This window comes from Convolutriloba macropyga, chromosome 3, assembly GCF_964194025.1.
Source record: "Convolutriloba macropyga chromosome 3, txConMacr16.3, whole genome shotgun sequence".
NCBI classification, from domain to species: domain Eukaryota; kingdom Metazoa; phylum Xenacoelomorpha; order Acoela; family Convolutidae; genus Convolutriloba; species Convolutriloba macropyga.
Window position 1 is genome coordinate 24,415,129 of NC_134470.1, and position 15,432 is coordinate 24,430,560.

At 34.1% G+C, this 15,432-nt stretch overlaps 2 protein-coding genes across 2 annotated transcripts in view; one reads left to right on the top strand and one right to left on the bottom strand.

The window, feature by feature from the left end:
• Positions 1-15,432, bottom strand: part of LOC142336089 (mothers against decapentaplegic homolog 1-like) — a 536,849-nt gene that overhangs the window by 229,739 nt on the left and 291,678 nt on the right. The window lies entirely within an intron of this gene.
• Positions 929-15,432, top strand: part of LOC142336088 (ephrin type-A receptor 4-A-like) — a 35,732-nt gene continuing 21,228 nt past the window's right edge. The window contains exons 1-4 of the mRNA XM_075384612.1: positions 929-1,529; positions 7,238-7,314; positions 8,862-9,016; positions 9,701-10,233. Coding sequence (XP_075240727.1) covers positions 1,430-1,529; positions 7,238-7,314; positions 8,862-9,016; positions 9,701-10,233 — 865 coding nt within the window. The 5' untranslated portion in view covers positions 929-1,429. The remainder of the gene's footprint in view (positions 1,530-7,237; positions 7,315-8,861; positions 9,017-9,700; positions 10,234-15,432) is intronic.

Genomic DNA, 15,432 nt, shown 5'->3' on the forward strand with positions numbered 1-15,432 from the left:
CTTTTCAAAATATTAAAGTTTAAATTTTTTCAATGTAAAATTGTTATTTATGTTCCTCCTAGGAGCTATCTATATCGAACAATTGGCTTTGCATTTAACTTCTGGTGAGATATGATTTTTCTTAGAGAGTTTTGATTCTGTATCTGAGCATTGATTTAACTTTGAGTAAATTCTGACAGTTGTTTCGGACAATTATTATATCACATCAACTTTGTTGTAATTTTGAAGAAGTTCGAGATCACGATTTACATCACAAATTTGAGAAGGCAATTTTTGGCGAGCAAATCATTTTTGCTACTGTTGGTTTTTTATTACGTTTTTGAAAATTTTAAGGAAAATGTTCTGCAAAGATTTGACTGATTTAGCTGCGAGCACTTGTTGCTCGGGAGATATCAAATGAAACATTTCATAAACATTGTTGAAATAAGTTAGTAATAAACAGTGTTAGATTATCTGGGGAAACAGTTGATTGAAAACAAAAATATTTCGTCAAAAATAGACGATGGTATCAAAAAATAACGGGACGAAAAATAAACAGCAAGTGGTAAAAATCATTCTTTTTCAAGTTTTTGTGCTTAATGCATCGGTTTTCAGCTTACATATGTCAACAAGCAATAGTGTTTATTTTTCCACTTTATATATTCTATCTCTTTTGATGGTTAAACCAGTTTTACGAAGAAAAGTTGTTTACATTTTGTCGTTTTGTTTAGTCTCTTCCAACTGTTCGAAAGATAACTCTCCTCCGTAACTGAGGTCTCATGAAAAAGTCAATATTAAGCTCTTCATAGATATTATTTACTTGTTTTCATTATTAATTTTTTTAGTTGAAAGTGAGCGATTTTAAATTTTTGCTTTCAGCTCTTGTTGTTATCTCCAGAATTATAAGATTCTTTTCGCCGACTGCTATTCGCTGATAATTCAAGCCAAATAGAATATGCTGCGTTCAAACACTCAAACAAATTTTAAAACAGCAGTGCTACTACTACTACTACAACACTTTACTATTACTAACTAGCGGGCTGATTTTTACAGCGAATTCCTTTTTGTTATAAGAACTAGTCGCAGGCAGAAACAATTTTGAAAAGTCCCCCAATCAATTTGAGTCTAATTTTATCCCGGCCCTAATTTAGCCCAACTCGGGAAAAATTGCCCAGCTAAGTATAGTCAAATTCATATTTCTCCCGTGGCATTGTAACAAGAGCTTTTTACTAACTATAATACTTTTGCAGGTGTCAAAGTGACAGAAAAAGTTCACAGTTTGAATTGTTCGGCTGATAATTTATTTGTTCAGCCATTTGTACCCTCCAGATAACAATAGCCGCAACGTTCATAAACCAAGTTTGCGTTTTATTCTGATTGTTGGTTTCCAATTTACAACATTGTGCAGTGGACTTTAGTAACTGGAACCAATTCGAGCTCCTTTTTCAAAATGGGACAGTTATTAAAAATGAAGAGTAATTGGGTCGCGCTGTTAAGTTATAATTGGGTTACTTTTACCTTTTTAATTGGATTTGTAGCTTCAGACAGAGGTGAGTTTGACATAAGCTGCCTTTTCTCAGGCGTCCACGTTTGCAAACATATGCTTTTATTGATATCCATTTTGCCCAGTCTAAAGTCTTTTTTTAAAAATGCACCGCTCTAGAATTTTTCATACTCACAAAAAGTGGCTCGAAAAACTTGAAAATTCGATAAGAGAAAATTAATTTTTCTCAGATAAATTAAAACTTTACAAAAGAATTTATAGAGAACTTGGCCTGACATTCCTTTTCATTTGCTTCTATGAGAAAATGACAACCAATGTGTTTTCATAGGAAAAATGTTGATTCTCTTGGGCCTTAAAACAGCTTAACTGAGTTTAGTGATTTTGGAAGACTAAATATTTTGATGTTTTTTTTTTCTCAAATTTCATTAATATCAATAACAAATCGCGTAACTTTAATGACTAAAACTTCAATATGTATATATTCAACTTAATTCATACGTGACTTTCTAAATTCTAAAATAATAAATTGTGTGCTCTGATAAGCAATTTGATGGGATTGTGCGATTGTGGGGGACTTCTCTTGTCTTGAGTCTTGGCTTGAGACGTACAAATTTTGAAGTATAAAGTTACATATAGCTACATTGCTACTCAGTACTGATTCAGGAAATACAATAAAATCAGTGCTGCTCCATAGTGTTTTCTGTATTTTTTGAAGTTTTTGCAGATTACACCCATATTATATATTTCTGGCCTGTTCAATTTTCATTGTACAGTACAATTACAATTTTCATTGTACAGACCCTTCTTGATTCCCTTTTCTGCCGAAAAAAATCCCAAAAATATTGAAGAACTTTGGTTTTTTGAGTGATGACTTGATTTCACCCAGAGGACACCTAAATGACAGAATTTCAGAGGAAAAAGGTGTTGTGCCAATAAGAAACACTCAAACAGTGTCAAAACACCAATGTTGTTTTCAAAATTGAAAAAATGATGCTTTCTTTATTCTACACACACACACACACACACACACACACACACACACACACACACACACACACACACACACACACACACACATAAACACACACACACGCACACACACACACACACACACACACACACATATATATATATATATATATATATATATATATATTATATATATATATATATATATATATATATATACAGTATATACAGATATATATATATATATATATATATATATATATATACATATATATGCAGCTATGAGTAGTTATTATACCTGACCAAATATCACTGAAACATCAGGAGAAATGAACATAAAATTCACAAATTTTTGAAAATTCAAATCCAGCAATACAATCAAATCTGGTAGGTTTGGTCTCAATTGACCATGATAGTTCTTGCATTAATTGAACGATTAAGCTCATTTTTCGTTTTTTTTTAACTTTTTACGTAGTTTTAGCTGTTTTTCTTTATGTCTGTTCCAGCCATGCTCAGGTTTTGGAATTGTGAACAAAGTATTGATAGAATAAAATTGTTGGCCTATTAATTAGAACCACGTTCTGACTAGACTACTGACTGAACGTCATATTTTAGCCTACATAACGATTTTGTCTGAATTTTGACCTTTGTGAAAGGTTGTATTTTTAGAATAGTAAAAAAGACTTTAAATTTTTTAACTCAAGTTTGGGGTACGTTTTTACAATGGTCGGGTAAATGAACAAATTGGAGGTACCAAAATTCCTAGTGGTAGAAAAAGGGCAAAGATATCGGAGAGTCAGATAGCAGGGCGCAATAGAAACGTACTATGCAGGCTGAACCCCTCAGAAGAGCTGAAACTTTTAAAAATTTGAGTTTCTCAGCCTTAGCGTTTAGCTATTTACTGACTTTAAGATTAAAACTTTGAAAATTCTACTCATTTCTTCCATAATTTTCAAAAAATTCTCAGGTCTGGGATGCATTACAAGAAACTAGGCGTTCAGTCCGAGTTATTTACCAGGAGTTCTGAAAATTTTTCAGATCATGACTCTCTTTAGGTTGATTATTTTTTCCACTCATGTGAAATCTTTTGGGAGGTCTTGCAGTTATTGTTATCTCACCTAATTATGAATTATTTCATCAATTCGGCGAAACGATCGACATGCAATTGTCAAATGTTCAGAAAACTAGGAGATTAAAGCTTTGACATTTTAAGCGGGATAATTGAAGGGTATGAAATTTGTAATTAGGCGCTATTTTCCTATTAGTGGGCAGATATGGGCATTAGAGGCCAGAGATAGTAGTTGTCAAAAACATAACCACGAATCAAGGCATAATTGTACAGTTCGCAAAGATTTGGATTAGTTTCGGAAATTGAGTATCTCAGCTTTTGAACTCAAACTCAGACTTTTGGAAGCGAATTTCAGTCTGAGTTGTAACTGGTATAAGCTAGGGGCTTTAATTTATGTCTAGCCTGTTTCAAATTGACCTTATATCAGATTGGTTTTGCCGAAAATGTGTCATTATGATAAGACGGTACTGTCATCATCAATGACAGTTTTGTTTAATTAATTATCCTATACCGCGTCGTATTTTTATTTTTTGACTAAAACATTATAAAAATATGGAAATCATTTATTGTTATTCCTTTTGGGTCACATGTTTTGGGTATTTTTTCATATTTGTCTCATATTGAGTATTTTGTCCTGGCACCTCTTTTTGGTTTTACGTTTTAATTTCAAATCATCTGAAACCCATTTCTATAAATGTCCTACTCATTTGCTGTTTAGGTGACAAAAGCGGGCAATGAACACAATTTTTTTTTAATTTTACACCTTTACTAGTAAAATTTAAAACTAATGGTATTCACTGCCCGCTTTTTCAAGCAACGCAATTTGAACTTTTTCGATTAGGTTCTTTGGTTCTGCTTTCTGTACACAATATGTCAGCTCTAATTTTCTACCTTTAGCTGTGCCAAATTCCCAGTTTTGCACCAAATTGTTTTGCAAATTATTTGGGCCGAGCTTCAGCAATTAGTCTGGGATTTGGGGTCTTGTTTTGCACTGAATCACTAACAGACAATACAGGCATCACATATTAGAGCTTATTCGCACATTGTTTATATGAAGTTATGTATAAAGCACTGTTCAGGGTAAATTGTATACAAATCTTCAAACATTGTGAATATTTTTAGGAGATAATGAACACAAATTATACAATGCCAGCTGGATGGTTTTTTATGGAGTGTTCGATTTTTTGGGGTTTGTCATTATGTGGATGTGGCGGTGGTCGGGGTGGGGGTGGGGTTGGGGGGGGGGGGGGGGGGGTTGGCTGTTAATGATCTTTTTTAGTTTTTTTGAATTTGCAGTTTTGTTATTAGTTTATTAGTTTGAAAAGTGCTTTGTTTATTAGTCCAGTACCATTTTCGCTGAAAAATTGTCCGATTTAAAAGTATTGTTCACAGCTTTGTAATTTTGTTAATTTTTCATCGCTAAATGAGACGTATTTGTATCATGCTGCGTAGTGGTAATGTTTTAGACTTGCCTGATAATGTTTAACTATTCTCATTATAAAAGCATTCATAATTGAAAACAAATTAAAATGCTGTTTTTCAATATTGTTTAATATCAACAGAAAGTTAATGAGTTTTGTTCTCATCTCAGACGTATTCAAATTGTCTAATAGCTTGGTAAAATGTTTGACAGCAAACAGCTTCAATAAAACTAATTATTCGCGAGTAGCTTATGTTTCCTTTCAGGAAAGTTTATTTCTGTGAACATGATATTAAAATTTTTTCATAAAATTGTGATATTGTGAAAAAAATTTTAACTTTCTATCATGGCGTCTATGAAATAATGTATTCATAGAACTTTAGTAAAGCGAAATTTTCAAAAACTGCATTTTTCAAGTAGTCTTAAAAAGCGCCTAGTAATCTTATCTGGGTTACAGAAAATAGAATGAAAAAATCCGAAAGTTTTGTTTTTCATTTAGATACATAATATGAAAGCTGTGATTAGAATTTTTTTTTCATCCCAGGTTCAGAAAATTATGACGATCAGTATATATTCGGTAAAGGTTCTTTCACCTCATTGAAGGAAAACACTGCTGACTAAGAAGATATGTAATTTTCAAAATCTCATCTAAATTTTTTGCAGAAAACAAAAACTTTTAGGCAAAAAATATTTAATAATCATGGATGCATAGTTAAAAAGGATTTACGCAACGCAAGGGCCATGAGATTCGGCGTAAGTGAAAATGTGATGGAATTTTGGTTTAAAGAGGGATTTAAAATAGACTAATCCCAGCATTGAATTAGAACTAAAGAAATATCATTCTTGCCCTGCGACGTCTTAAACAGTCTGATCTCGGATGCTATTGTGCAACTCTTTTAGTCATTGTAATGCTTTATCTTAGCATGTCCATTCATTTGGGTTTCACTTTGTGTAACAGCTAAAAGGCTGTCTTTATAATTCGGGCTTTAAAAGCCGCATTAGCTTCAAATGATTTTGGAATTAGAAAGAGCATTTTAACGGATTTAGCTCAAATTCATGGTGAAAAGACAACCGTACAATGAGGCTTATCGATTCTGTTAATAAATTTTTCTGCCGCCTGTTAGGGGGTATTCTTTCGCAACCTTCTCTTGCTAAGTCCAGCCCCCACTTTTTTTTTAAAAAGAAAAACAATAAATTTAACCATAATGATGTTTAAGTACGAAATTCAAAATTTAATGACGACGACTTAATTCTGACATAAATTTCAATTCTTGAATTGCAAAAATACACACAATCATGGCGGGGAAAAGTGAAACTTTTTGTATGGAGCAACGGGAAATATTTTCCCAACTTTAGGTTACCTTTCCATAAATTTTTATTGCTCCAAGTACATGTCAGGAGCAGAGTCTAAATTGCTGTAATTTAACTGTCTGAGCCAAGAACAATATTCATTATTGAAGAAATCGTTGCTCTCATTATCAGTAAAAGAGAAGAAGCAAACGTGTACCCATTAACATATAACTTTACGGCACTAATAGTTCAATAAAAAGAAAGGTCGTTTTCAAAAAGCCCCTTGAAATATCAATTACAACTCGCTGATGTTAATGTCAGGAGCACTCTTAAAAAAACTGGGTAAAAAGACTTTGAAAATGCGAGTGCGGTTGTTAAAAGCGGCCCTTTGATGTTCGTAGTTAATCGGGCGTCAAATTTATACCTGTAACATCGACTGTTCTCCATTGGATTTGTTCACGCTCAACCGCTATTCGATAGGAACAAGTTTTAATTTGGTTTATACTGCACAGGACAGGGAAAGAGTTTAGAACAAAATTCGGAAATATTATTATCATCATATAATGAATAGTATGCTGCGAGATATATGCAGTCTGGCATTTTTTGTGTGTTCAAACCAAAGCTCGGCAAAAATCTCGCCATTTTACGCTTGATGTTGCTGAACAATTGTATAAGAATTGCTGCGTTAACTTTTCAAGAATAATCTTAATACTTATGTAAATGCTCAATTGATTTTTCAACATTGCAATCCAATACTGTGAGTATGAATAAAATTGTACGCTGAATGAAAAAAAAGTCATTAGACTTACATTTTTGAGAAAACATTCTTCCAATCTAAAATCAAACCATAAAATAATTATCGTTATCGTAAAATAATGTCTTCTACGAAAATTCAATTTCTAAAACCTGCAGTTCCATCAATCTCAATTAACTTAAACTGTCAAGTGATTCGGTTTATTGTATAATTATTAACTTTCTCAATGTAGAGTTTGTTTGTATGTTTTAGATATCCTGTTCGATTCTGCTGACTCAATTGACGGTCAATGGACTGTGCGGTCTCTAGTTGGCAAAACTAAGATTGGGGTGAGTATTACGGGCGGGGTGGCGGTGGGGGGTTGCGATTGGGTTCTGGCATTTTAAAATTTAACAAGTAGGTGTCACATTTTACAGCAGCGTATCAAGTTGTATAATAATTGTTACGACAGACAACCTCGAATATATTTGAAAATATATAAATATATACTTATATATGAAATTTATTGAAAAAACGTCTTGGACAGAAAAAAGAAACCGAATAGCAACTTTCAAATTTTTTCCGTTTTCATTAGAAGTTAAACTCAATAAAATGTGATGCGAATTTGAATGGTATCAAATTTGTCTGCTAATAATACTGACAATCCAAAACCTAACAATGGAAATCCTCACTCGCATACAAACAATTCCCGTGGGTGTTTATTTTTGGCATGTAAATCAAGCCAAAACAATCGCTACCATTTTGCCCCCTTCAAATGAAAGTGTCACTTTTTAATTCAATCTTGACTGTTCTTAAGTCTTTTGTGTGAAGCAACAAATACCGGTGAAGAAAGTTGTGAACACATAAATCTGTCGATTTTGGTCTCGCGACCAGATTATGCCTCCAAGCTAGCAAAGTCACCGCCGTTGTGTTTGTTATAAATTTTAAAAAATCAATTAGTCAAAATTCATCTTTGAAGCAAGCAGAGCCAATAGCTCTAACAGATGTTTGAGACTTTGATGGCGTTGACCGGTCTGTTTTAATGTAATTATCACAAGTTAAATGCATGTTTTGCTTTTTTCGAAAATGATCTTAACAATTAAAAGCGTGAGAATCATTCTGGACTTTAATGTCAATCTTTTGCTGATTGTTGTAGGTTGTACTAATTATTGAATTCAGTTATTTAATCAGTTCTGAGATACTTCAGGGACCATTCCCCCTGAAATCAATTCCCTGACTGTTTGACTGCAATCACTTAAGAGAAAAATTTACGAAAAGATGGCTGTTTTTTTTACAATTCAAAGAATTTTTACAATTCAAAAAATTTGAACTGTATTGGGGTGCTGTCTTTTTTTTAAGATCTGTTCACACATTTTCATGATTTTTGAAGTCAAATTGGAGTAGTGATTTTGGTCACGTCGAAACAGGAAGTGGAGCGAAAAATCAATTGGTTTTGTTGCGTGAAAATTTTTTGCTCTAATTTTAAAGTAGTGTGAGAAAACAGTGTTTGAACAAAAATTTGCTTTCTTGCTAGTAGTTTTCTTGTTCACATGCGGCAATTCCACTTTGAATTTTACTGTTTTTTCAATATTTTGGATTGGATTTTTTAAATAGTTTTCCCAATCCATTCATAGTCCGTTCTAGGTCTAGTTTTCTGTTTAGTCAATGAAAATTCTTTGAATTGTACGTCAGGACTTGTCCTGCTATGTTTTTTTTTCATTCTACAACTCCTCTTTTCTCACAAGAAAATATGTCTTTGTTAATTTAGCAAGTACACTCAAATAGTGGACACAGATATGTTAAAATATCAAAAATTGAAACATTTCCCCCAAAAGTCTCTGTTCATTATATTAAAAGCGATGAGAGAAATTATGATGAAGTACATTTCCTATTTTAGTGGACAAAAGCAAAGGGAGGAAATTCGAACGCGGGTGAAATTGGATACAAAACTTGTGATTTGGGCATATCTGGGGTGAAAAATTACCTGATCACTCCTTTCATCCCTCTGAGGACAAAGGAAACTGCAGCCGACATCCTGTACTATGATATCACGTTAGTTAACACTTAGTTATAATAGTAATAACATATAATTATGACGTTTTTTTAAAACTCTACTGGGGCTAGAGACGTATCGATTTCATGCATTATGTGTTCTATAATTCAAAACCACGCCCTGATAAGAAAGAGTATTTCCTTACAATTTCACGCTAATTACCGAATGCTGAATTAAACTCTAGATCAAGGGAAAATATGCAGAAAATGGGCAGTTCCCCGTACATCTGGGCCATATTATTTTCTTAAAACGTTGAACTATTTGATTGAACCACGACACATACTAACCACCAAAAAAGTATTAGAGTGCTGAGAGAAAACAACCTAATGTTAATTTTTCTCAACATAAGGTTGACATAGCTCGACAAGGAACTCTACTAGTTCAACGTACACTTGAGGAACAAAAGGGAGCAAAAGAACGGGTTATAAGAGTTGAATAAATTAGAGAGCCCAGTTGGTGTAATGATAGGCAGTCTAGATTTGCCAGAAAGAGATGCCTTACAGATTCAATTTCATGATATAAACCATATTCAGGACTACTAATATCATTCTAAATGCCACACCAAACGAATACAAAGAAATTCCTTTTTGTTGGCCAATTCAAACATCCTCAAAACTGCGTTGGTAAAATTTTTCAAAACAGCAGACATCTGTTGTGAAATTTTGATGCCAATGAAATTTCAGTTACACAATCCAATCATGCGACGAGGCCAGCTTCGAGGCATGCAATGAAAATGTGCAACTCGGCTACTTGCCAGTGACGTCACAATCCGACATCTCAAAGCTGCCAATGGGAACTAGAGTAGACTACGAAAAAATTACCGATAGGCTACGAGAAGACGAGGAACCGCTTTCGGACTCAACCATGACGGCTGAAATAGTTGCGAATAATTTCTTTGAACCAATACCAAAGACCGCAGAAGGAATCGCGCTTCTTTTTGAAGATAACGGAGCTTGTGTTTCTATAATTAGAGTCCAGATCTATCAGAAATATTGCCCAGTACTGTATGCAGACTTCGCACGGTACCCTAAAACGTCGGCACCTTTGCTTCCCATGAAAAAGGTCGTGGGAAAATGTGTGGATAACGCAGAATCCAGTGGGAAACCCAAGAAGACCTGTCAAGCCAGCGGACTTTGGGATGAGAGGAGCCAAACTTCATGCCACTGTATGGCTGGATATTCTCCAGGCACTGGGCCCACTTCAAATCAATGTTTAGGTTGGTAGTTTACACTTGTTCAAACAGTTTTTTAATTAAAAAAATACCGGGTGACGTTCCCAGATAATCATCAAAATTATCGTTTTCTATCAAACACGAAATTGCACTTATATAAGCAAACATTAAACACTTACGTGCCAATCCACAGGAATCAAATCACATAGTGTCTTTTGAAAATTTAACGTACACTAATAATTTAGATTTGAGTTATTGAAGCCTACGATTTTTACTTTACTCCAAAAAATTACTATTTCTTTGGTTAATCAGATAAATATCACTCTCCAATTATACTAGATTTGTTTTTTTTCTTTGGGTGGACTGTTTACGTAATGCACCGAATTCAATATTCAGTTAAGTAAGCAAATTTTTCCGGAGTGTTAGAAAAAAAAGGCTAATTAGCATGGAAGCAGCCAACGAGTAGGCTTTCTTCATTGATTACAAAAGGTTAATCAAAGCTATGTCGTCAGATTACCGCCATTCTTTGCAAACTGTGGAGCCAAACTCAGGGAAAGATTTCCTCCTGTAACTACACTAATTTACTCGATTTTCCACTGAACTTAGCTTTGCTTTCACATGAAACGCTCAAACTGTAATTTAAAGCGTGATATTATTACGGCGGATTTGAAAAGCAGTTACAGTTTCTCAAACAGGACCGATTAGACAAAGCGGCTATGAATTATTGAGTGAAAAACGCCATTCAATTGATTAGATTATGTCTACTGTCTTGTTTCTAAACAAACAGCAACAACAGAAACGCCTCGCAGGTAAACAGTTTACAATAAAAGTATTGTTATAACTAGCTAGCTACCTGGTTAATTATATGTTTTCATTCCAGTTATAATTGCATCATAAAAATTGTTACAATTTCCCAGATCTGAGCTAAACAAGTATATTTTCAGGGCCTCAATTTTGATCGTGCCGCGGCGTGAAATTAATACGAGGGTTTTGTTAGTATCGATGCTTTCTGCATGTTCTGTCTAATAACCCTAATAATGACATTAGCAATATGAGAAAAATAAGATATATTAGATTTTGTAAATCAATTAAAATAGCTACTCTTCAATGAATAGCTGAGATTGTCTAATCTCCGTCGCTTTTTTGCTACCTTCTTACGGAAGCAGATAATGCAGTATGTTAAGTGTCGTTGAATTTTTCCCTTATCTCGTCAGCAAAATATTTTCAGTTGTTAACCTGCGGCTGATAACAGGTTACAAGTTGAGCGTTTTGACTATTTGATAACATGGAAAAATTCAAGCCCAATATTTCAAAATGCATTAGGCGTGTTAGCTGTTAAGTTGCCCAAATAACATCAAAAATTAAATCTAGCGTCCTTTTTCAAGTGTTTAGGGTTGTTCGTTTTGAAAATGTGCTATGTTCGATAATACTTATTATCCGCACTTTGTGAATGGTTGCAGTCAAGATTTGAGCAGTTCATATACTTTTTAAGCCGTGACGGTCCATCAGATTGAGAAGTGAAAGTGGTCCGACGGATAAGTGGGAAGGGTTATTTTTCAGCCTTGCTCCCGATTTATGGAGAGTGTGGGGGTACTATTGAGCGTGAAATTTATAATAACGGTTCAAATTGATTTAATCATGTGTGTGAACGCTCCAACGCGTTTCTCCATTAGCATCATCCGCCGACTCGATTTCACCGTTTAGACGGATAAATTTGCCCCGCCCTTTAACCCGATACCATAGTTTGAGACCTGATGTTTGTACTCTGACATTGCAGTTTCAAATATTTGATCGGTTACATCTGCCCCTCCTCCCCCCTCCCCTGCAATCCAAAAAGATCACAGTTCAAAAAGTAATGTATTTTCATCAACGATTGATTCTAAATATCTCCATCGTTTCTAGCTTCATTTTGTATTTAGCTCTTGATTTTTCATTTAATATTTTGCTCAAAGTGAGCCATAATTTAGTGATGTCTACTTTTTTCTGCGTCTGAGAACAAAATACCGAAATGCTAAGTTGTAAAGGTTAAATTCTTGTGCATACTTTTGAAGTCAAAATTCCATCGATAACAGATCTATCGTTTGAGGTGCTTTTTGATGGTGGTCAAGCATTTCATCAGAATTTTATTTCAACCAATTTAGTTGAATATTTGATGCTTGGAGGCTAATTGGCCGTATGTCTGCGAGCTAAATATGCACGAAATAGCCTCTGAAAGACAAATGATAAATTTTGAAAAATATTGCAATTAGCCGAAATGAAATTCATTTCAATAGTTATTTGAAAAAAGGCAGAAAAATTGTGAAACCAACATTTAAAAAAAAAGAAAATGTGCATCCCAAGTTTGATTTCCACACAAACTAATTTTGTTTCCATCTATCGATTTTTGTGTTTGTAAGAGAAATAAATTCAAACAAGCTGATTTTCGAAATTCGTCTTTGTAAACTAGAGCCGTGCTTCTTAATATTTTAACTTACCAAACCCGAACCAGAAAAGGATATTCGCAAGATTAAAAATCTTCCTTCAATAAGTTAATTGAATCCTGCAATAAAATACCAAACATAATTGATGCTTATCAATAATTTTGATGAACTTAATTAATGCCCAATCTTTGTGAATCTGATTTCAGGTGTTAAGTTATCAAAGCATTTTTTGGATAAACTTTACAACTCGGCCTGTATACTATATACTTATTCATTTGTATGGAGTTCAATTTTGTTCTGATGACTTGTAGATTTTCTAGAGCTTGCTTACTGTTTCGTATGTTAGGCTAATTTGAGAGTCGGTTTGAGTGGGAGCGGAGTGGGGGGGGGGGGGGTGTTTGGTTGTTGTTGGTGTAGTTGTTAGGGAAGTGGCGTGGTAGTTGGTCGTGTGTTACAAAGCACAAAGGCCACCTAACCCAATCAATGGATGCACTTTGGGAATTGTGCAATCAAACTGAGTTGCAAAGGTTGAATTAGTCTAAATTGATCCACTTGTTCACTCACTATAGCTTTGTCTGGCTCCCTTTTAGTCCAATTTGCCCATCCGGTCCAAAAACCACCACCGCCACAACCACAACTACCGCCGCCCAGCGCCAGCCAGCTTAACTAACAAACCCACCACTTATCCCATTTAGTAAAAACTTCAACTAGCAGAGGAAAACATTAGCCGAATTATTAAAAAATAGGTATAATTAAATCTCCAAATTCATGAAAAAAGTTACAGATATTTGGAAATAACAGTGTTGGATATTATGTATTCTCTCTACTTTGAAAAAAAATGTCTGCTTTTATAAAATTTTGTGTAAAGTTTCGGTCAAATTTGTCGAGTTATAATTAAATCTACAATTTTTTTCGATAATTTGATTCGCAGATTTTAAAGATTTCTTACGCAGTTCACGTTATGCTGAAGAGATATTCGGTTAAGCTGGAAAATCAGGGAAAACCTATTTTTCCCAACACAATAAAGCAGTTGCCCGTTGAAATATTAAACCACCTTACAAACTGCATTAAGTGAAAAGCCCCCGTAAAGTAGCCAGACGAAATGATATTGTTGTTGATTTATTGACCACGTTCAACAACAACTTTGATGTAATATTTCACTCTAGAGCACCTTGGCAGAAAACAAAACATGGCGCAGATATCGATCTTAACCATTTAGAGTTTACAACTAAATCTCACATCAGATATATTTACGAGTGGCTATTCAAAATTAATATGCTTTTATTACCAGAAGGCTCCTTAACAAATAAGGCTGGGTTTTCCGCAATAAAACTAGGTTTCAAGAATGAGTGTAAGATAATTTGAGGTTGTGTGTGAAAATTTATGTATCTATTTCGCATAAATACCATAATTTCCGGCAATGAGCCATTTAAACCAAGCGTGAGTTTAATCTGAAATCCCAACGAAACCTTAGAAGCCTAAACTGTTTGGGTAGATTTGTTTTACGACTGAAGTGAAGATTTGTCGAATTAACTTCAGCTAAGTAGTGGGTATTTTCTCTTGACAAGAATAGCCCCGGGCACTTAGATAACAAAAACACGATCTCTCAGAAGTTAATCAGAGTGTGAAAACAAATCTTCGCGTGACTTTGCCTATTTTCACCGCAGCGCACGTTGCCCTTTTCACGCTGTTTGCAAACAAAGCCAATGTCTTGACGTTCTGTTGCTGAAAAATTTGCTATAAAAGGATTTCAATGTTTGTTCCCACTGCTTTTGATCGAAATTGAGCAAATAGAGACTTTATGAAGGAAGTTATTTGTGTTTAGGTTGGAGCGTTTATGCAGAAAGTGACGTTAAACAATGAAATTTGTTCTAAATTAAATTTTAACCAGATTCTAAATTGAGGAGAAGGAGGATAATTCTTCTCCTAAACAATGGATGTTTTATTCACTGACCGTTGAGTACACAGTGAAAGCTTAAGAGTGCATAAAAAGATGTGCCTTCTCTTTGTGGTTCAGTAAACAAATATTATTTTGAGCAATGAAAAATAGCAGAAACTTAAACCTGTATAATTTCAAGCTCGCCATCATTGTAAATAAAGGTCTGCTGATCAATATGACGCATGATAATATTTTAAAAACAAAGTTTAAGCTATATGCTTGTTTTAGGTCTAAATGTTGTAGGTTTAAGTTTCTAATATTTTTTTTCAGGAAAAGAATTTTTTACCCACGCGTAGAAAACGACCATCTATAATTGACAATTTTTATAGTTTTATTAATTGTTATGAAAATTGTCACCATTTAACAGGTCACGCAAAAACCTTTTATTGTAAAAGCAAGTATGAATTATATTGTCAACACATGCTATAATGAAAACAAAATTATGTTCACTGGGGTGGGAGGGCAGAGGGGTACGGGAGAGAGGCGTGGCGGTGGGGAGACATTAAATATTTCCCTCTTCAACATCTGAAAGTTGAGACAACCGCTAAAAAGACTAATTTTTGAAAACATTTACTATTCGAATGACTTCACAAGCAACTTTTTTATGATTTCCGTCTAGACAAAGACCAAATTGTGAAATTTATTCAACGACATCCTGATAACTCATACTTAAAATATCTGTTGACACGGACGCATTTTTTTTTCTTCAAAACTTCCATCCTTTCATGGAGATATAGTTTTTTTAGTAATTTTAGCTTGAGATTCTTACCGATTTTCAAATTTTCGATATCTCCTAGTTTGCGCTCATTATTTAAACAAATTTAAATGCCCGAATGCCAAACTTCTTAAAAAACGGTAGATGATACATTTTTTGAAGAAAATACA